General features: G+C 50.7%; 8 protein-coding genes across 8 annotated transcripts; 3 read left to right on the top strand and 5 right to left on the bottom strand.

The window, feature by feature from the left end:
- Nucleotides 1–77: 77 nt before the first annotated feature.
- Nucleotides 78–1,990, bottom strand: BO83DRAFT_406289 (Zn(II)2Cys6 transcription factor). The gene is made up of 5 exons (XM_025533871.1): nt 1,887–1,990; nt 1,788–1,808; nt 1,605–1,706; nt 1,315–1,554; nt 78–1,264 (listed from the first exon to the last, which is right to left on the bottom strand). Exons 1-5 carry the CDS (start codon nt 1,924–1,926, stop codon nt 108–110), a joined length of 1,560 nt encoding a protein of 519 aa, XP_025391350.1. The 5' UTR covers nt 1,927–1,990; the 3' UTR covers nt 78–107.
- A 951-nt stretch (nt 1,991–2,941) lies between these two features.
- BO83DRAFT_424520 (arylsulfotransferase) lies at nt 2,942–4,941 on the bottom strand (the record flags this gene model as incomplete). The annotated part of the gene is made up of 2 exons (XM_025535163.1): nt 2,942–4,147; nt 4,207–4,941. The coding sequence occupies 2 exons, from the start codon at nt 4,939–4,941 to the stop codon at nt 2,942–2,944; spliced, it is 1,941 nt and encodes a 646-aa protein (XP_025391349.1).
- A 3,985-nt stretch (nt 4,942–8,926) lies between these two features.
- Nucleotides 8,927–10,430, top strand: BO83DRAFT_386280 (proline oxidase Put1; the record flags this gene model as incomplete). Its single annotated transcript, XM_025532660.1, has 2 exons — nt 8,927–9,549; nt 9,629–10,430. 2 exons carry the CDS (start codon nt 8,927–8,929, stop codon nt 10,428–10,430), a joined length of 1,425 nt encoding a protein of 474 aa, XP_025391348.1.
- Nucleotides 10,431–10,999: 569 nt separating this feature from the next.
- Nucleotides 11,000–12,037, top strand: BO83DRAFT_355662 (pyrroline-5-carboxylate reductase family protein; the record flags this gene model as incomplete). The annotated part of the gene is made up of 2 exons (XM_025529158.1): nt 11,000–11,074; nt 11,133–12,037. Exons 1-2 carry the CDS (start codon nt 11,035–11,037, stop codon nt 12,035–12,037), a joined length of 945 nt encoding a protein of 314 aa, XP_025391347.1. The 5' UTR covers nt 11,000–11,034.
- Nucleotides 12,038–12,242: 205 nt separating this feature from the next.
- On the bottom strand, nt 12,243–14,324 carry BO83DRAFT_460078 (cAMP-dependent protein kinase; the record flags this gene model as incomplete). Its single annotated transcript, XM_025537193.1, has 5 exons — nt 12,243–12,936; nt 12,998–13,689; nt 13,795–13,919; nt 13,989–14,081; nt 14,147–14,324. The coding sequence occupies 5 exons, from the start codon at nt 14,322–14,324 to the stop codon at nt 12,687–12,689; spliced, it is 1,338 nt and encodes a 445-aa protein (XP_025391346.1). The 3' UTR covers nt 12,243–12,686.
- Nucleotides 14,325–14,809: 485 nt separating this feature from the next.
- Nucleotides 14,810–15,732, bottom strand: BO83DRAFT_376126 (V-type proton ATPase proteolipid subunit; the record flags this gene model as incomplete). The annotated part of the gene is made up of 3 exons (XM_025530635.1): nt 14,810–15,407; nt 15,471–15,583; nt 15,652–15,732. 3 exons carry the CDS (start codon nt 15,730–15,732, stop codon nt 15,122–15,124), a joined length of 480 nt encoding a protein of 159 aa, XP_025391345.1. The 3' UTR covers nt 14,810–15,121.
- Nucleotides 15,733–16,540: 808 nt separating this feature from the next.
- On the bottom strand, nt 16,541–16,963 carry BO83DRAFT_205239 (uncharacterized protein). The gene has a single exon (XM_025526671.1). It carries the CDS (start codon nt 16,797–16,799, stop codon nt 16,575–16,577), a length of 225 nt encoding a protein of 74 aa, XP_025391344.1. The 5' UTR covers nt 16,800–16,963; the 3' UTR covers nt 16,541–16,574.
- rom2 (putative Rho guanyl nucleotide exchange factor (Rom2)) lies at nt 16,964–21,059 on the top strand. The gene is made up of 4 exons (XM_025526672.1): nt 16,964–19,785; nt 19,848–20,278; nt 20,335–20,766; nt 20,819–21,059. Exons 1-4 carry the CDS (start codon nt 17,127–17,129, stop codon nt 20,894–20,896), a joined length of 3,600 nt encoding a protein of 1,199 aa, XP_025391343.1. The 5' UTR covers nt 16,964–17,126; the 3' UTR covers nt 20,897–21,059.
- The last annotated feature ends 683 nt before the right edge of the window (nt 21,060–21,742 follow it).

Below are 21,742 nucleotides of genomic sequence, written 5' to 3'. Positions count from 1 at the left end.
TTGCTTTTCCTGTGGTATTAATTGGATTTCTTATTGCTATGAGTGTCATGTAACTTCGTTTGGTTATCTTCATATATCGTTAAATGGTAGGCTTGAAAGGATCACAGCTACGACAGTGCCAATTTCCAGTTCATCCTGCTGATAATCATTTGCCAATCGAAGCCACTTCCACACTCATGAGGGTTCAGGTCTCGAAACTTCCAGACTGTCTCTGTGGCTTCACGCACGATGGGGATGTTGCTGACCGGCCATGCATGAGCGAGATAAGTGAAGTAGTTGAGAACGCGCACCCGGTCCTCATCGGTGGTGGACAGACAGCCTGCCAAGAATATTGGCCACATTGGGAAGAGCTGCCGCTCCTGGTCCTCGCGGATGACCTTGCCAATGTGATCCAGAAGTCTACCCAACAGTGTCTGAAGGGCTGGCTGGGTCAAGGGGATATCGCAGGCCAGTTGCAAGTATAGGTCGGCAGCCATGCGAAAGCACTCTCCGCAGGTTGTCAGATACTCGCTGTCTGGGGAGTGCTCTTTCGGCAACAAGTCCAGCTCGCTCCGCAGTGACATGGCCCGCTGCATCATTTCTCCTTCGGAGAAGAATGAATTGCAGCCATTGCGACGAAGCTTCTGTTTCTGGCTGACCAAGTCTGTTGCCCGGGCGATGATGTCGAGCAAGCTGAGGGAGCAGCCAAAATGGGGCTGGATCTCCGTCCGCTCGTCAGCATAATTGATTCCAAGGGTTGTGCATTGTGAGAAAAAGTCCATGCCATGATCGATTCCCGTCTGTGGCTCTAGCAGACGCTCCGCATCCTTGTCATGTAGATCGTCATGGCAGCCCGTGGTGCGGAAGAAGACAGTGCGAGACTGGAAGTAGCTCCGGGCGAAAAACAAAACCTCAGGATCTATCATGCTCGAGCAGCTGTTTATGATGGCAAAGGCGCCTTTAGCATGACGCACCCAATCCGGTTGGCAGCCTGAGGCAATCTCCAGGGTGCACAGGATGAGACAGGTCATGAGGGCCTCGCTTGCATTACTAACATCCGACAGAGATTTCCGAAGAGACTTCAATGCGAGAGATTTGTACGAAAGCGCTAGCTGTTCGTAGTTTATGTGTGTCGGCACTGTTTCGGCGCGACGGTCATTGGCGCTGACGGACAGAACCGCGTAGAGCAACGGTCTCCGTCCGCAGCAGAATGGGACGACAAGAGATCGAAACTTGTTTCTTGAATCGTCACGGAAGACTCTCACCCTGCTGATTACCTGGAGATCTGTGTATAAATTAGCCATGGATATGCCGGTTATCTTCTGGGGCACGTACAATACTGGAAAAGTTGGTGCTCGAGCCCACTGCAATCGACTAAAGGGGATGCAAAGACCGATCCTTCCAGTCTGACCGGGTCAAGTGCGTGGCCATTTAGGTTCTTAGTGCGTGTATCATCTTTCTCTGCGGGTACAGTTTCTTGGTTATGCTCAGACGATAGCAAGGCGACATCCTCGGCCGAAACGGAGATGAAGTGCCTCCGATTCTGCTTCTTGAGAGGGAGCCGGTAGCCATTTGCTAGAGGCAGTTAGGATACCGTTCAAGCGTCAGTTGCAAGGACTGCCTACCAAGAGAAATCTTGAACCTTAGGTTAATCAGTTGTGAATTCTCCGATAGGTACGGGCACTCGAATCCGCGCACGACACAGTTTCTGCAGGCGGGTTTCTCCTCTGATTTGGCGATTGGTCAGTTCAGACGCTCCGTGGCACTAAGAGCAATAGGTACGAATTGTAGCAGGTTGTAGATCTTACCTCCACAACGCCGCTTGCGCTCTGAGATACCTTATCAGCACAAGTACATTGGGCAGCGTGGCCATGCAGGCGGCCGGTTGATCGAGCGGATATACTTACTCTTGCAAGCTAAACAGCCAGTTCGACTCCGGACGTTCATTCTGATTGATTGAAGGAGATGTTAGTTAAGAGCATGGTGCAGCTAGCGAGATGGCAGGAGAGAGGATTGTGAGTGGTTGCAGTGAGGGGTAATTTGGGAACAGGAAGGCAGACAATCCCAAGGAAGAGGAGCTTATCAACGGTGGCCACGGAGGAGACAGCCATAATGCGGGGGTTAGCGGGAGATAAGACGTCCCCTTCCCTTCTGGGAATGGCGCGCGGCTGCCATTGAGTCCCCGCCTCGTTGCCTTAATCTTTCTCCGTCCTTCCAGGGTCCAAATCACGTAGAGATGCGCGGGATTGCGTGCTTCACCTTATCTGGACTTACTCCTTGTCTACTATCTATGCTGGATATCTTCTTGAGATATATCAAAGTATCTAATACGTGATACTACTAATACAATCATTACTCGATACTGTCAAATTGTAGACCTCACCATCTGCTTCAACATTGGGGGCCTCTTCGGTGTTGTCTCTCTTGTAACACCGACTAGCAGTACTCTGTGCTCCTAGAAAGTAATACAGCATATCACAAAAACCATCAATATACACCAATTACTACTACCACAAACACAATCCCGGCAATCTGAACAATAAGGGCTGCCATTCGGGTTGTCCCACCTTACCCCGCCCTGCTCTCCTCCGCCCAGACACTATACAAAGCCAGCCCCATGGGGTGCTCGGCTGTTGCTTCATCCACGAGAATATAGTTACGTGATGGTTTCCTCCGTAGAAGCCGACTTGCACGAAGCCAGTGCTACTACGTAACAAACCTTATGGAGGCCCGGTGGTGCGGAGCCGAAACTTTATTGGTATTATGATTTAGCCATTGGGGGCCACGGCTATCTCCAATTTGCGGTTATGTTTTTCCTTGGTTGGCCTTTCTTTGGCACTGGGGGTACACTGCTTAGCCACTATAGTGGGGAACAAACGTTTCTCTTTAGAAGCTTCTTGACTGAAATACGAGTAGAAGATGAAAATTATGAATATATTTACAATATAAGGTAGGTGATAACCTACACGCTGCTCATGTTCCTCTGCTCTGTCTTGGGAATCAGAGCACGACGATCCTCATCTCTGGAGTGATGATCAACATCAGCATCCTTATCACCGGCCTCCTCGTCATAGTCATCATGCTCATCAAAGCCGTCACCCGAAGCAAGATCAAAGTCCTCTGCTTCCAGGCTATTATACACCTTGCGCCTGCGCCACCACATAACTCCTGCTCCAATCGTCACCAGCACAACAACGGTCAACCCGCTTGCCAAGAATACCACTGTATTTATGGACAATCCAGAGGAAGTTTCCTCCGAAGGGATGAAGGTGGAATCGGCCTCATCATAGGCGTCATGAGCAACTGATAATTCCGCTGTATCCAGGTCCACGACTTCGGTCGATCGAAGGACATTTCCCTGATTGTCCAAGGCTTCAGCCCAGATGTACCGCCAATCGGTTTCACCAACTGCCAGCTTGGTTTCAAAGCCGGTCCGGCGTGATGCAGCTAAGATTTCGCCCTCTTCGTCGAGATCGTCGCTGGCTGCTCCCCGGATAACCCAGTTTGCCACCTCGGTCGCTCCGTTCCAGCTAACGTACATGACCAACTTGCCGTCCTCATTCTTTCGTGGTGCGATGGCAGGGTCCCACCAGGGTGTGGCTGACCAGTCCATCTTATAAGCGCGGTAGTTGTCTAGCGCATCGGGGATGTTGTCACTGTGCCACGGCGAAAACTGCACGTCCATGACGGTCTCACCCGATGAGCTGTGCTCTGTAAACGTGGGACACCGGCCCCAGCCAATGAACACGTTGCCCAGATCATCAGCAGAGGGCGAAAGGGGCTGCATGCTGCCTTGGCTCTGAGCTTGAAGGTGGGATGGGTGATGGAATTCGCGTAGGAGTTGGACGGTCGGGGGGGAAGCAGTGTCGTTGATAGCGATGTGCAAGCCGCGCGAGCAATCGGTGTCGCAGACGCCATGAGTGGTGACCTTGACATGGTTGTCAAATAAGGTCATTTGGGTCTCGTCGGTCCCCTCAACAAAGCGAGCATGGTGCTGCCACTGCATTGACAGCAGGGGTGCGGCTGACTCGGCTTCTTTGGCGCGGGGCAGCTCTTTGAAATCGTTGCGTTTGCCGCCCATGGTCCATATGATGTCGCCCGTTTTTCCGTCGATGAGGTAGACGGCGTGCAGGTGGCGGATTGAGATAAGATAGTTACCTGCTTTGGTCTAAACCATGGAATGTCAGAGGTGTTTACAGGTCATCGGGAGACATGTCCTGCTCTTACCTTCTGAATGCTATTCATATGATACGCATCCCAACCTCTACCCCTAGGCTCATAGGAGTCCATGGGGTTAATATGATCAAGAGCCCGCCAGTCGAACAACACCTCATTAGTCTCAAGGTCGATCTCTTGGAAAATGGAGTCCAGGACCTCGAATCTGGGGGGCGTTATCCAGCCTTTGTCTAAAAAGTCTGATGAATGGGCGTTGATGGCGTTGACGCCTGTGACCAAAGCCGTTCCGTTCCCGGTAAATGCAAATTCGTGGAGGTCGCTGTGAACTTTGATGTTTCGTGCCCATATTTTATAGACCAAGCGGTAGGTGTCGTCGTAGGCGAGCCCATAGCCGTCACCTATACCATCGCCTTTCTCACCTTCCCAAAAAGTCAAATACTTCTTGCCGAAATTCTCTTGCACACGGGTACCGAACACATTCTTGAAGGTCCGATTCATGTAAACGGCACTCAAGTCGTTGGCATCCAAGATGAGCGGCGACGAGAGTGGCGAGGAGTCGTTACCATCATGTTTGATGAATATATGGGACCCATTCTCAGAGATGGCACTCTGGTCCCATATGTTGACCTGTAGAAGGGGTGCATATTCGGAGCTGGAGTGAAATTCCAAGTGAGGACGGTGTCCTAGCGCTCCGTCATTGTACTCTTGGTAGTTGGTGGATACATAATCTCCGCGGGCTGTCCGAGCGAAGGCGGCAATGCACGCCCAAATAAGGGGAGGAATCATTGTTAACCCGACACAAGATGTGACAGGCGGCAGGAGTTCAGCTCCAGCGACATTGCCGGAAAGAAAATATGAGGTTGAGTCGCCTCAAATGTATCTGGAGGACGCCAGCCATGCTAAAAGGCAGGCCGGGCTTTTTCTTAGGAGGGGAACACACGTCCAATAACGGCTTGACGAACGGATTTGTGTACAGCGGACTCTGAAGCTTGCGTACGCGTCTTCTGGTCATGGCGCCTGTTCTCCAGGCCACGCCTCCCACCCAGGGGTTGCCGGGATTGTGGGACAGCGATCCACGGACAAGAACCGAAGGCTGCTAGTATAGTAACTAACTGGTTACTAGACTGGGGTTAATAAAATCCATACGCGACCAGTCCTCCGTGATATTCCGCAGATGCCTTCCATTCAGAAAACTGAAAAGAATCGAGATGCCGTACTCTGATCGACGTATCGCATCGGCGATTCGCCAGCCCCGAACTGTTGACTGGGGGGGTTGTCGTTGACCTCGTCAGATTCTGCTGATTCGTGTGCGCGATGGGGCTTTGAGTGGATCCCATTCGTTATCTCCTGGTTCCGTTCGGATATCTCGGTGGCCACTAAACTAAATTCTGTGCCTCAAGGCCGACATCTGGAACTTCCCGGCAACCCATTCGTTGCATGACGTGGCTCATGACGGCCACGCGACACTTATGGAAAAATTTTTGACCGTAGAGGTGTGTATTGATCAGCACATACTTTCTGAATAAGAACAAGCATGGCGTTTGGCAACTGTCGTGCCCGTCAGGGGATAGGCGCCTGTGGTTCCGGCGGAGAAGCCAGGTAGCAAGCGCTTGGCATTGTGAAAGGAGATAACGATTCGCGTTGCCAAACCTCACCCTGAAAGTGTACAGCCCAGGCATACTTCAGTGGGCTATTTATAGAGAATCATCAATGCTGTGGATGTGTATCGGATGACTTCGATCCTGAAGTTCCTCGAGAATGGAGCCAGCCAAAACGGGAATGGCCTCACCGCCTGTCCATGTGCCCAAAATGTGGCGTGTCATACTACGGTTATATATAGTACTTAGCATGCAACTACTAGGCTAAGGCTGGAAATATACATCCAACTGAACTAATTCACTAACGCCCAAGTCAGGATTGGCTGAGCTGAAATTAAAGTTGTCAAACTAGACAGCGATGTAAAGACAAGTTTATTATAAGGCATGGATCTGATGGATCTGCTAGGCAATGAAGGCTGGGTCCAAAGATCTTAGATACGTGCATGTTCAACATGGACAAACTAAACGATAAACTTACTACCTTGATATGAGTCGAAAATAAGCTCAGGCGTGCAGTGTCAGTGCACTGCATGCTGTATCAAGACAGGCGGACAAAAATTGTGCTACTTATATTTCAAAGCCAATGCGTCTCACCTCATCCTGCCATATTTCTGACGATACCCCTTGAGGGAGCGTTTGTCCACCCATAAGCGTACTGCGGAGTGGTGTACGCTTCGGTGAGTTGGGACTCTTTATTTCTGCAATTCGAAATGAATTATGTTCCTTTGACTAATCACGTTTCTTCGTGTGTTTTCTTCGCGTATCTTGGACACTCATATTCACCCCTAATAAAAGTAAAAACTCCAACCACTACTATTTACTATCTTCTCATATGGGCTCCAAGAAGCTAACACCAATGAACATCGGTGGCAAGAAGGTGTCACTCGCTGTTCGGTCATATATAGGCTAGGTTAAGGTCGCTACTCAACTGTATGTTTCGTCAATGATAATTTAGAAGCGATATACGTCACGTTGAGTATTCCTATCGCAGTTGCCACTCCAGTTTCTGCTCGAAAACCAAGGTATTATGCGCATTGGGTTCTGGGAAGGCATGTCACGATGGCAGTGCCTATGTTCTGATTTCATCGGCTCAATTCAAGATCACTGGGCCACATGGCTGTCACTTATGTCTTGCAAGCGAAAATATTAGGTGTGGTGTGACGCTATCAGAAGAACCTAGCATAACCTGGAAGTATCCATTCAATGTGGCCCGAGCTATATTGACTCAGCTTCTACTAGTAGGGCTGGATTATATTCACACCTATTGTGTGGTTCGTGGTAGTTCAAGTCCAGTGCCATACCATCCGCCGTGGGCTAAACAATTGCGCGTTGCGGGACCAAGAAAGACCCTTTCGCTTGCGGGTTTAGGCCAGCAGGGATGAAAGACCTTGTAGGTTATCGGAAGCAATACTGGCTTTTAAGATATCGGGGCGCCCATCACTATGAGTTCTGCAGTGCCCTCAAAACAGATGAATTCTAGATTGGAAAGCGATAAGAACAGTCGGTATCAAGATGAAGACGTGAAACCTCAGATCTTTGCTTGTCATTCAAGAAGATATGTCTTTATCCTCAACTCCGGCTCGTTAGGATCATTAGGACAATAAAATCCTTATATATCTTCTACAGTGTAGTGAGTACTACTATGTTCACGATGTTCGGACATGCTTGTACTCCGATGACTCTTGGAAGTCACGGACAGGCATGGTGAATACAAAATGATAGGGATCAATCAATTAAAGCTGGCATTATTAGCTGATATGGAAATACATAGTCAAGGCCTTCGTGGACTATGTATCTGGATGCCTCGTTCGCTTCTATCCGACGTAGGAGATAGAGGGGAGGGTGAAGTAAAACGGCTGAAGGAGTTGTCGAAGAGTGGCTGTTAGACCTTCCTACCCAGAACGGCAGGAGGAAGCTGCGTCACGCTCGAATTCTGGGCTCGTAATTTGTTCGAAAATGATGACGGATGAGATTCCGTTGATTCAATGGAGTCGCGATAGCGATCTCTTGGCGAGTGTCGTGGCTGCAGGAATGTAGTTCAGCAGAGTAAGCTTTTGTTCTTTTTAGAAAGGAAGATGAAAGGTAGTTTCGTGCAGCGTCCGAGGGGCTCAAGTGCATGCTACCACTTTGCTTCGTTCGCTTCGATCCGAAGCTCCCGTAGCAATCAAACGGGTAGTCTTAGTGTAGAATGGAAAGCAAAAGATCATGGCTCTTCATTTGTTTGTTTTTCTTCTTGTTCTTCGTAGTTAGATACAGGAGGAAGAATATGGGTCAACGGATCAGCCGAAGAGGTGAGGAGAGGCCTGCTTTCCGTAATAGGAAGGCACGTTGCACTGAGAACCCACAGTGATTCTTAGGGGATGGTGGCAGTAAGACAAATGCAGTAAGCAGGGGAAGCAGCCCTGAGGTATGGCGTTTGTAGTAAGAGGAGTCGGTCATGTGTGATCGGCGGTCAATGGACCAAGTCTTAGTACTCTCCGGCTTCGTTCCGCTGTATACAAATGTCCTTTGGACGATATCTTTTAGCATACCATGACAATTGGTATGGCTCGCCTTTCAATAAATGCACTTATTTCATGTTAACTCTTTTTACTCTTCGTGGCCAGAGCGCTGACCAAAGCACAGGATAAGAAGTGGACCATGACAGGATGTTGATAACTATATGCAAATTGAACAGCTCGGAACACTCAGATCAGAAAGCCATGTTCGTTCGAGAGAAGATCTGGAGATCTCACTTAGACAAGATGAAAGAAAAAGGCACCCGTGTTGTCTCGCACATCCAACACTTTCGACACGGTAGGGCTACCGGATCCAAGTCTACCCCTCATTCAACAAGCATCGATTCAGGGACGGTCGAAGCCTAGCCATTATTGTGCCGATGGAACCGCCAGACACGTCAATTAGATCCATTTTGGGACGAATGGAAGCGTAATTCAGCACTGATACATGAGTAAGAATATTACTGATAGGACCGGTGACCTAGGGGGCACCAATGAGCGGCATCGCCCTGCTCCAAGTGGTCATCTTATCAGCTCCCAAGACATGCTTATCCCTATCATTGAGGAGACGAATGCACCCCGCAGCTTGCGATCCAAGGTATAAAGATGCCTCCGGGTATGCCATCAGCTCCTTCATCTTCCAGATCTCTTTCATCTCTTCAACTTCCACATACCATGTCCAACCTTCTGTGCAGGACACCGGTTGGCCAACGGGCACGAACCAGTGTCCTTACAAGACCTACTCTAATCCTTCAATCTCTCCGATATTGTTCTACAGGAACCACTTTTGAGAAAGTCCCCAGCATCTCCTCTGTAGCTAAGACACAAGCTCCAGAGAAACCCTCCTCTGCACCACCTCATTCTGTCCTGCCTACCAAGACTCTCCTGCGGTCTCTCCTCGTGACCACCATCTCCTCCCACCAAGCCCTCCTGGTTCCTTGTCTATCCATTCTATCTTTCCTTACCAAGCCCCGCGGTGCCTTGCTAGATGTAAACCGCAATCCTCTCGTCCATTGGTTCCTCAAGAAGACATTCTACGACCACTTTTGTGCGGGGGAAAAGGAGAGCCAAGTCCGGGATAAGATCCGCCAAATCAAAAGTACAGGACTACGTGGAGTTATTTTGACCTACGCGCGGGAGACAGTGCAGGATTCCAGCACGAACCAAACCCAATTCGCCCACAGCCAGGTATCATACAAGGCAACCGACACAGAGTCATGCGAGTTCATCGCCGCCTGGCGGGAGGGTTACCTGAAGACCGTGGACATGCTTGGCGAAGGTGACTTCCTTGCCCCAAAGTAAGTCGATCCCCCATAGTCCAGGGATTCTTTTACCCGATTTGAGAGTGAATCAGTGAGTGCTGATCCCTATTATTAGGCTCACTGGGGCTGGACCCAAAGTCACAGAGGCATTCGCCTCCGGACAACCCGTCCCCACGCAAATGGTCGAGGCCCTGGATGAAGTGTGCCAACGGGTAGTCGAGAAGAACGCCCGTCTCCTCATGGACGCTGAGCAGCACTCCTTCCTCCAAGGGATCCACAACCTCACATTGGACATGATGCGCAAGTACAACCGAAACGGCAAGGCAGTAGTGTACAACACATACCAGGCTTATCTCAAAAGTACGCCGAGCACGATAGCGTCGCACATGGAGATAGCAGACAAGGAAGGATTTACGTTTGGATTGAAGCTGGTGCGGGGAGCATACATGAGATCGGACCCAAGACAGCTCATTCACGATACGAAGCAAGATACCGATATCGCATACAACTCCATCGTGCGGGGCGTCTTGCAGCAGCGTTATCAGGGTTTCGGAGAATCCGGACGCAGGTTTCCCACCACTGATTTGTTTTTGGCAACGCATAATATTGAGAGTGCTGTGGCGGCGCATGAGCTGCACCAGGCTCGCTTACAGGCGGGGCTTCCCAGTGGCCGAGTGGAGTTCGGACAGCTACTGGGGATGGCGGATGGCGTTAGTTTCGGGCTGTTGCAGTTGAAAGATCAGAACAGTGTGGCTCCTGGTGTGTACAAGTGCTTGACTTGGGGTAGTATGGGAGAGTGTTTGGGTTATTTGGTGCGGAGAGCAGCGGAAAATAGGGATGCGGTTTCACGCACTATGGCTGAGCATATGGCGCTTAAGGCGGAGGTGAGAAGGCGAGTTAGGGCTTTCTTTGGGTAGATTGTTTAGCTATGTGTATGGAGTATGACCGTGAAGGAATGAATGCAATTATGGTATCTATTCATATCTCCAATTCAATCAATTACCCCTCCATGAGTTTCTATATCATCCTTGTAAAGCTGCAATCCCAGGATATTTTTCCCAACCATGGCATCTGTAGCCGATGCAAGGTGGTCGTCCAAGGATGCACAGTTACAACTGTAATCAAGTGAGCTGCAGCTGATAATCTCGACCGTTATCGGCCGGTGAGCACCCAACTAGGTTTTACTAGGGCATACGCTGAAGTGCAGTTAGAATAACCGCCAGCTTGCAGTGCCGACCCACCGATATCCGAGTGGATCTGGATATACTTCCATTACACTTTGGAGTCAATTGATGCAATGATGGGTAGTAGGTAGTGATGAGGGGTGCTGTCGTGCCTTCATTCCTCCCATGTCTTTGGTTTCTTTTTCCTTCCAACTCAAAGAGTCAATCTTAATCCTTCTCGTGACACTTAATACCTCTGGAGCATCACACAATATTATCCGCCTGCAATAACATCCTTCTATTCCATCCATCCCACCAAATCAATCCAACAACAACAACAACAACAACTACATCCAAAATGTCCACACCAGAAAACACCCTCGCCATCCTCGGCTGCGGTACATTTCCCCTTCCCCTACCCACCATATACATCCATTTACTAACACTACATCCCAGGAAAAATGGGCATCGCCATCCTCAACGGCCTCCTAACCGCCCAATCCACCACAAACACAACCACCAACACCCCCCTCCCAACTTCCTTCATCCCCACCGTCCGCTCCCCCTCCTCCCTCAGCGCCCTCCAATCCCAATTCCACTCCCACCTCACCACCACCCTAACCATCCATCCCTCCACGGACAACCACATCGCCATCTCCTCCGCCAACGCCATCATCCTCGCCTGCGATCCCACCGACATCCCCTCCCTCCTCAGCGACTCGCTCACAAAATCTGCCCTCTGCAACCCTAAGTCCACCCCAAAACTCCTCATCAGCATCGCCGCCGGCTGGACCGTCTCCTCTCTCCGCGGTCTCCTCTCCAACCCACAAGACCTCTATGTCATCCGCGCCCTGCCCAACATCTGCGCTACTATCTCCCAGTCCATCACAGCAATCGAGCTCCCCTCTGAAGAGTTGCAAGCGAATGCAGAGACTCGCGTGCCGGAGGGGATGATTTCCCTAACGGAGGGGATCTTCAACAAGATAGGACGCACGGTGCAGGTGCGGCCGGATCAGATGGATACGTTCACGGTGCTGGGGGGATCCACGCCTGCGTTTCTGGCGGTGTTTGTGGAGGCGTTGGTGGATGGGGGCGTGGCGATGGGGTTGGGGAGGGAGGAGGCGAGGGTGACGGTTGCGCAGGTGTTGAGGGGTACGGGGGATTTGTTACTTGGTGGGGAGCATCCGGCGTTGTTGAAGGAGAGAGGGACTTCTCCTGGGGGGTGTACGATGGGTGGGTTGTGTGTGTTGGAGGAAGCGGGGTTTAGGGGTCTCGTGGGGAGGGCGGTTAGGGAGGGGGTTATGGTGGCGGAGGGGATGGGGAGAGGGGTGGGGTTGGTTAATGGAACGGGGAGGAAGTAGGTCAGAGTATATATCCTGATAATTGGTGGAGATGGGTGTGGTGTATGTTCAGGTGTTAACATGTTGTATTCAAGTTGTAGTAGGCAACGTTGTACTATGTATCCAATTGTATATCTCGCGGTGTCATCCAGACAAAAAGTACAAAAATTGAAGTAATATCAACCGGCCCCCCACCCGCCTTCACCTGAGTTTTAGTAGCATCCCCTGGGACCCGTTAAAGGTGGACAGAAAGCATGTGCAAGAAACCAGACATCGTTACTCATTATCGTGACTGAAGATATCCCTGACTAGTCCGCTGATAAGAGGAACTGGCAGGATGGGTGTAAGCAGCAGTTCCTCCTGAGAATGCTGTGAGTAGATGGCTTGTGTTCGATGAAACCTCGCGCTGTAGGTGTAGTGTGAATGACCGGCTCGCCAATCTGGAACGCTCAAGAATAGAAAGGAATGTAGTAGGAAGCACATCATGCTTAGAAGGTTAAAGACAACTGAAGTATTGATCGATAACAAGGCTCGTTGCAGGATCCGAGAGTGAAGTCATGATGAGTTCTCTCCATAGCGTGCTCGCAAGTTGTCAGTGTCCGGTCGGGATATGTAGCCCGCTTCATGTCGAGAAGCCACATCAGATATGGCAGAAGCATGCAGCTAGACATCACGCGCAATATTGTGGTGCGTCGCAGGACGCAGTAGATAGTAGAGTACGGGCGTAGAGCTCTTCGCTGTAGACTAGGACAAGTGCCGTAGTCGCTGCAAGGCTTCGTGGGGTGTATTGCGAGCAAGGCAAAAGTCTGCCACCATAGACGGCCTCAAGCCTATGGTAGGGTGAAGGATGTATGGTAGATGTCACCAGCGGGTGCGCTTGAAACGCATGTGCGGTCGTCGCCGGGACGACAAAGAGTGGCCTGACATAAAAGAATTCAAAAGCGGCTAAGTGATCAAAAATCAGCAAAAAGTGCCTCGTACTTGTCTCTCAAATCATCAGTGTAAAGACTCTGATTCTTCACATCCGGATCTGGATATTCTTCAAAGTTTCCAGTGTCCGCAGGATGATCGACTCGAGGGATGATCGGTCCCTTGATGCGGCGGTAGAACAGGTCATCCCAGTTGATGTCTTCGAAAAAGGGATGCGTCTTGACTCGGGCTGAGCCCCCAGAGATATAGCCCAACCGCTCAGTCGGGTTGGTCTTGCACAGCAACGATATGATGTTCTGGGCTGCGGGCGACATGTTCTGAGGATAACGTATGTGGCCCTCGACGATCTGCTCGTATATGCGCATCGGGTTTTGGTCCCAGAATGGCGGCTGTCCCACAAGGAACTCGTATATTAAGATACCTAGAGCCCACCAGTCTACGGCAAGGCCGTGGCCGCTGTTATGAATCACTTCCGGGGCGAGATACTCGGGAGTCCCACACAGAGTATAGGTCTCATGGTCGCCAACCTGTTTTGCGAACCCAAAGTCGACTAGCTTGATATGACCCTCGGCGTCAAGCAGGATATTCTCCGGCTTAAGGTCTCGATAAACCACTCCCTCCACGTCATGGAGAAACTCGATGGTTAACGCTATCTCGGCCGCGTAGAATTTGGATGTATTCTCGTTGAAGCGTCGTGCGCGTCGTAGGTAGCTGAATATCTCGCCTCCAGGGCAATAGTCCAACTATGACGACATTAGTCTTCCATCGCCATGATGCCACAGGTTTCACTGCTCGGGTTGAGGATTGGTCGCGCGTGACAGGAACACAGATTAATCTAGGCTTCATACCAACATATATAGATTCTGGTCATCGGAGAAGGAGGCAATCAATGTCGTGATGAAAGGATGGCCGGAAACATCTGCGAGAGTCTTCCGTTCGTTGCGGACATGCTCGACTTGCTTCAGCTTGATCACTGTCAAATTTCGAAACAGAAACGGTTAGCCAGGTGCTGTTGCTGCAGTATGCATCGCAAACTACATACCATCTGCCTTTCGGAGTATCTTCAGAGCGTAGACCCTGTTCTTGCGTTGCCTTTCGTCGTTCAACTTCACTAACCACACCCGAGCGAATGTGCCTGGGCACCAGAATCGCCGCCGTCAGACACTGGCTAGGTTGCGCAAGCGACGAAGCGAAGCTTACCTGTGCCCAGTGTCTTCAACAGTGCGAAGTCATTGACGTTCAACCGACGAGTCGATATCCCCAGCTGTTTCTCTTCAGCACGACCAGCGATAACGAACGGACTCAGTCGACGCTGATGAGGCGGTCGGACTGAAGCCACTATCTCCTTCTCCCTCTCATGAATATCTTCCGACCCCATCTTGAACTGGCTAGTTGGGACTGAGAATCTTTGCATGTCGTTAGCGCATCGATGGTTTTGGTGACGCAGAAAATGGCAAGGGATCCTGTCGCGGAGGACCGCGGGGAGGGGGAAAGGTGTGGGGAGGAAAACAAGGAGTCGCTGGGGTAGCAATTGGGCGAGTACCGGGTCCCTTAAAGCTGGTAAAGAAATGCGGGCGAGTTATTATCGCACATAGAGATTGATCAGGGGAACGGCAACGGCGCGGGGATTCGCAAGAGGATTTTGCGGGATGGAAGAGCTTTGATGAGGCCGGTCTGGCTCTCATCCAGCCGGCGGCGCTACGGGAAGAAGAGACTCTGACGTTACCGGCCGGCGGGGCAGCCACGGGCCTGCGTGTTCGAGTCCCCTGTCGGTCACCAGCCATCCCCTCGCTGCTAAGCGGTTGCGATATTCTCTTCAAATGGCAAATGAATCTAAATCATCGAATAGAAATATAGAGAGGGATATAATGACATTTCAAGTAACGTATATGCTATTTCAACACTCCAGCAATGTACTAGTACAAGACACCAGACCTCCCCGGACGAAAGGCATCAATACCAGTGTCAGCGCCAACGACTGAATGGTCCCTGGACAATAAGCAGAATTGCCACTTCTTGATCGCAATTTGGCTGCACTCATCTGTACAGCAGTATTTCTATAGGGGACAAAAACACGTCCATGGTGGACATGAGTGGCCAAGAACCGGGAACACCAAGCGCAACATGCAGAACCCGCTCAGCCAGAGCTTTTGGAGTTGAGAATCAAGCCAACAATCAATCTATGAGTGTAAGTACGGTATCGTATCTGCTCCAGTGGATGTGCACATACCCGTAGAGACCAAGAACCTCGCCAAAAATCAAGATAAGAATCATACCGACATAAACTCGAGATTGCTGCATGTACGCACGAACACCCTGTATCCATATTAGCACCTGCGCACTTCCATCCAGACACTCCTCGCAATGACTGCTTACCGCATCTCCGACAACACCAATAGTATAACCGGCAGCCACGCCTGCGAGGCCAACCGACAACCCCGCAGCAAGGTGCATAAAGCCACTTCCAAGACAATATCATCAGACTACTTTATATATAAGTTAAGGCGGAAATCGGGAAACGTACGTGTAAAGGCTCATATGCTTGTTCGGGGGAGGATCCATGTCACCGGCGATGAGCACCGAGATGACGAGGCCGTAAACTGCGATAATACCGGACATGACGACGGGAATCAAAGACTGCACAAATTAGTACAATCAGGACAACTCGGGAGATGCGACAAGAAGCTGGAACAGGTCCAACATACCTTCATGATCAGGTCCGGCCTGAAGGTTCCCACTCCGGAGATACCAATTCCTGACTTCGCCGTTCCGTATGCGGCTCCCATTGCTAGATGAAGTGAGCTGGTATGTTCCCATAACAATCAATCAATACCTCCAGCTTTGTGAGTCGACATACATCCGAAGATCATCTTTTGAGGTGTGGTTAGCGTGCGGTGATCGGAACGGGTGGCGTGTAGTTGATACTCACAGCTGCCGCAATACCTGCCTGTCCTGGTGAATTAGCAAACGATACATGTCGCGTGAAACTTTCACGGCGATGACCGTGACGGGGAAGCTTACGAAGGAAAAGAACGGAGCGAACTTGGGGGAGAACTCGCTGTCCGCCATGATGACCGAATCCACCCAGGAAGCACGAGGATCAGGAGTGAGAGCAAAGGAAGGGAGGGAAAGAAGAAGAAAAAGAAAGGAACAAAGAAGCGGAGAAGCAAGAGCCTGGATAGGTGAGACGAATTCTGGACTAAGGCAGACAAAAATCCGAATTACTATCGTCTCCAGACGTCAGTCGGAAGCAGCCAGCTGGATAAACACGATAGCTTTGGCAGGTCGGCGGAATGAGAGGTTGACCGAAGTAGTCCGCCCGGGCCACCGTATAGGAGAAGTGGCCTATCCGGGTTAGGAGTGACATGTGCCTGTTCGACCCAACAACCCCCGTGCTCTTCCTTCTCCTAGACTCCTACACGGCCGCCGGTCCCATTCTTCACCAACTTCCCTGGCAATCATAATAACTGACACCTGCCTACTTACTCCCACTAAATCCACTACTGCCCTCCCTCCCTCTCCCCACTCTCTAACTTCAACTCTCTCTCTCCCTCTATAACCTTAAAAACAATCTTCCTCTTCCCCCCCCCTCCTCCTCCACCCACCCATCTTGCCTGGCCTTACCCCCTCAGATTCTTTTCTCTCCCTCTTCCCCAGGCACGCCACCCCCAGTCTTGATCGACCGATCCCGCCCGAGGGAGCATGCTGAGGTTATGAACTTGCAGGGGCCCTGGCTTGCCGTTGCGCTCAAGGCTCCTAGCGCACTTGGATCGTTAACACACCACGCGGTCTCGACACCCTCCCCAGACTTCCAAATCGCACCAACACTGGACCTCCCAAAGGCATGATACATCGAGGGGGCTTTTGTGTGTAGAGACTTTTCTTCTCCTATTCAAATTTTATTTTTGTCTTATTTTACTCTTGATTCCGCTCATAAATTATCGCCCCGTGGAGTATCTCATTTTCTTTTTTCCCACCCGCGCTCTCCTCCTTCTCCTTACTCCACGATTCGAAACGATCTCCTCGCGACGCTCTGCACGCTCTCTACGACCGGATTCGATACCCTCCCTTTCTCCCACCTTTACCTCACCCTCATCTCGCCTCGTGTGATTCACCTTCTTGCCACCTTTCACCGAGATATCCCCACAGCGAGGAGTAAAGAGGGGGCTACATACACATCATGGCCGATTTAGGGGGTCAGCAAGGCCGGAACTACCGGCCTTACGGACATCCCTCCGCTTTTCAACGTGATGCTGCATTCTCCGAGATTTTCGGCGGAGCACCGGGACGCTCGCAGACGATGACCTCCCAGACACCTCAGTTCTCCCAAGATCGGGCCCATACCATGTCTTCACACGTGCCCCATCCGCAAATGCAGAGGGGTCCGCCACCACCCGCGCGCCAGATGCAGAATGGATACCCCCCAGGCCCCCCCAACGGTTATTATCCACCGTACGGCGGAAGCGCAGCTACAATGACCTCCCAGCATCCTTCACAAAATCCTCCACGACCCTATCCCGGACGCTCTGCTTACCCCCAGCCGCAGAGGCTTGATTCGAGACCGAACCACGGGCCACAATATCCGGATGCAAAGGGTTATGCTCGACCAGTGCCCCACCCGGCCCTGAACTCCGACGCTTACAGATCAAGGTCAATGGCGAGGTTGGGAGGGCCACCGATATATCAGCCACCATCCAGTGGCTTCAACCATACCTCTGCAACCTATTCCCGCCAACAGCCCTATAATGCAGGCGCCGCCCCCATGACACCTCAGGGACGTGTGGTTCCGGAGAGGAATCAGAACGAGCGCTCCATGTCATTGACCACTTACTCCACTGACCGCGACCACGCTCATACAACACAAACTGGACGGGTCATTCCTCCCAGGCGACAGCCTTCCGGCCCTAGTCCACCCCCGGAAGCCTCCTCGTACCCAGCGGATGTGATTAACGCGTATGATGTTAACGGAAAGTCTCGTCCCCCTAGCGATGGCTCCATGAACTCCCGCACCATGTCCATGGCATCCACTGTTGTTCCGGACCGTACTATGAGCATGCAAAGCCAAATTGCTCCGAAGCCCAGTAACACGTCGACTCTTGTCCAAAGCAATTCCCGTCGGAGTAAGGTGCCGCTAGTTTACCCAGCCCTGCTTTCGAGAGTGGCCGATGTCTTCCGTGAGAGGATTACGCTCGCTGAACGGCAAAAAAACGGACTGTCGTATCAGAATGCGTTCTCCGGTGCGGAGGCGGTCGACCTGATCGCCTACATCATCAAGACTATGGATCGCAATCTCGCTCTGCTGTTGGGACGCGCTTTGGATGCGCAGAAGTTCTTCCACGATGTGACATATGACCACCGTCTGCGAGATGCTCCCGGTGAGCTTTACCAGTTCAAAGAAACCATGGGAGAGGAAGCGCCCAGTTCGGAGGTAAATGGAGTGTTCACGCTATTGACTGAATGCTACTCGCCGACTTGCACTCGCGACAGCTTATGCTACTCGATTGCTTGTCCCAGGAGGTTAGAACAGCAAGCTAGACTGAACCTCAAGCCGCAGCCGGGACTCCGCTCGTCTGCCTCCAAGGGCAGTTTGCACGGTGATGACGACGACAATGATAACCAGAAACTGTGGATTAACATGGTTCCTAAGGAGATTTCTGATGGCATTGACGACCGCGAGAAGAAACGTCAGGAGATCATTTTCGAGATCATGTACACCGAGCGCGACTTCGTCAAGGACCTCGAGTATCTACGAGACTTCTGGATGAGGCCATTGCGTTCGGCAGGCAATGCTAATCTTTCGCCAATCCCTGAGCACCGACGGGAGAAGTTCATTCGCACGGTATTCGGAAATTGCTTGGAAGTCTTGAAGGTCAACGGCGGATTGTGTGAGGCTCTGAACGCACGCCAGAAGGAGAACCACGTTGTCAAGACAGTCGGTGATATCTTCTTGCAGCACGTGCCACGCTTTGACCCATTCATCAAGTACGGTGCAAACCAGCTCTACGGAAAGTACGAGTTCGAGAAAGAAAAGGCATCAAACTCGGCTTTTGCGAGATTCGTTGAGGAAACAGAACGTCTCAAAGAGTCACGAAAGCTGGAGTTGAACGGTTACTTGACCAAGCCAACCACTCGTCTGGCAAGGTACCCCTTGCTTCTGGAGCAGGTTGCCAAGAACACGGCGGACGATAATCCTGACAAGCAAGACATTCCCAAGGCCATCAAGCTCATCAAAGATTTCCTGTCTCGCGTCAATGCTGAGAGTGGAAGAGCTGAGAACCATTTCAACCTTGTGCAGCTCAATTCAGCTTTGAAGTTTCCCCCGGGCGAATATGTCGATCTGAAGCTGACGGAAGAGAACCGTCAAATGCTGACGAAGATGGCTTTCAAGAAAACGCCAACTGACAGTTCTGAAGTTACTGCATACCTTTTCGATCATGCGGTTCTCCTGGTGAGAATCAAGATCGTGAACAAGCGGGAGGAGTACCGAGTATATCGGAAGCCCATTCCTCTCGAGCTTCTGGTCATTGCTCAAATGGACGAGGTGATTCCCAGGGTTGGTGTCGCTAAGAGGCCCTCTTCTAGTCTGCTCTCCAACAAGGCTGCTGCAAATCCACCCACGACTAAAGATGGCCTGCCCATCACTTTCAGGCATCTTGGTAAGGGGGGGTATGAGCAGACTCTATACGCCACTTCTCCTACGCAAAGAAGGAAATTCATCGAAATGGTAGAAGAGCAACAGAGGAAACTTAGGGAGCGAAACAGCAACTTCTACAATAAAACTGTCCTTTGCGAGAAGTTCTTTACCTCTGTCAACAGGGTAAATTGCCTTGTTCCAGTTGGTATGTTATTACTCAGCTCTCATTATAGCTTTCGATGATATGGCTAATGACTTTTCTGGCAGACGGTGGCAGAAAGCTCGTGTATGGTACAGACAGCGGCATTTACTTGTCTGAGCGTTGGCCTAAGGACAAATCGGCTAGGCCTAGACGAGTTCTTGACGTGAGCCAGGTTACGCAAATGGACACTTTGGAAGAGTATCAACTACTCTTGGTCCTGTCGAATAAGACGCTTTCGTCTTACCCAATGGAGGCTTTGGAGATCAGTGAAAGTCAAAACACAGTCGCAAAGCGGCCCAAGAAGATCCAGGGACATGCGAACTTCTTCAAGGCCGGTATCGGACTGGGCCGTCATTTGGTGTGCTCTGTTAAGACTTCGGCTTTGTCGACGACCATCAAGGTTTACGAACCCATGGATAATCTGGCTAAAGGCAAGAAGAAGTCTGCGGTCAGCAAGATGTTCCAGAGCGGCCAGGATAGTCTGAAGCTTTTCAAGGTGTGTCCACTCGCTGTCTGTGTCCTCGTGGTTAACATTGCTAACAATCAGAGCAGGAATTTTACATCCCCGCCGAATCTTCGTCGATACATTTTCTCCGTTCCACACTTTGCGTTGGCTGTGCACGTGGTTTCGAAGTTGTCAGCCTGGAAACAACCGAGACGCAGTCACTCTTGGATCAGGCCGACACCTCACTCGACTTCGTTGCACGCAAAGAGAACGTCAAGCCGATCCATATCGAGCGTATGAATGGAGAGTTCCTCCTCAATTACAGCGACTTTTCTTTCTTTGTCAACCGCAATGGTTGGCGCGCACGCCCGGATTGGAAGATTTCATGGGAAGGCAATCCTAACGCTTTTGCCCTCTCTTATCCTTACATCCTTGCTTTCGAACCAAACTTCATTGAGATCCGGCACATTGAAACGAGTGAATTGGTCCATATTATGACCGGAAAGAACATCCGCATGTTGCATTCTTCCACGCGAGAGGTAAGTCGTCTTGATCACGTGATGTCCACCTGCAACACTAACCACTGTCCAGATTCTGTATGCCTACGAAGATGAATCGGGCGAGGACGTGGTAGCCAGCTTGGATTTCTGGAACAAGCCGCAACAGTAGGCCCGCTGAAATAAGAAGAAAGAGAGGGGAATACGAGAAATAACTCATGCACCTTTGACTGCTTTTGACTGCACTTTAGAATGGCCCTATGATGGTTGCAAAGCGCATATATCCACTGCATCCATTTTTTTCTTTGAGGCTCAGTTTTTGCTGACCTTTGCGGCCACTTTGACTTATTGAGCTGAACCGAGGATCTCCTTTTTATAATACCTCCATGTTGTCACTTCGATCTGTCTGTATCAGGTCAGCTTGATCAAATTATCTTTGTACAATGAAGCGCATCCATACCACATGCTTATCCAATCACTATTATCCACTTGCTTGTTAGACTGCGACTAAGAATCTAACTAGTCATGGCTCTAGCCTGGAATGTCACCTCACCCATCACGGGGTCACTACCTAGTCACCTACTGCGCTCTACACTGTCACCTGAGTTATTTCTGGCCCTTAGGTGACCCGGTCACATGCCCACTCTGGCCTGGCAACCCAATAGCAGTATATGCGTACCCTTCATAGATATTATTACTCTTATGCCCAGAGTCCATCCACATGATCCCTGGAGAATGGCGATTTTCCAAAACACTCAGCGGGGCATCTGTGTTTTGAGTATTTAGTATGGGTGAATATCATTCCTATGTATACTATGTTCGTGCTCATATGCAGAGCAGTCAAGTAGATAATACTACATCTTATATTAGTAGTACCAATGCTTCCTATCTCCTTGGCTTCATTCTCAAATGAGTGGATAAGAGGTCTACACAGTTCAATGGCCTCTATAGATGCCGATATTTATAGCGTGATTGTTTTCAAGCTTTGGTAGCCTTCAAGCTGGACGTCTCCAGGGTC

The sequence above is a fragment of the Aspergillus eucalypticola genome (genome assembly GCF_003184535.1).
Source record: "Aspergillus eucalypticola CBS 122712 chromosome Unknown BO83scaffold_5, whole genome shotgun sequence".
NCBI lineage: Eukaryota > Fungi > Ascomycota > Eurotiomycetes > Eurotiales > Aspergillaceae > Aspergillus > Aspergillus eucalypticola.
This window is presented reverse-complemented; position numbering and strand designations above follow the sequence as displayed.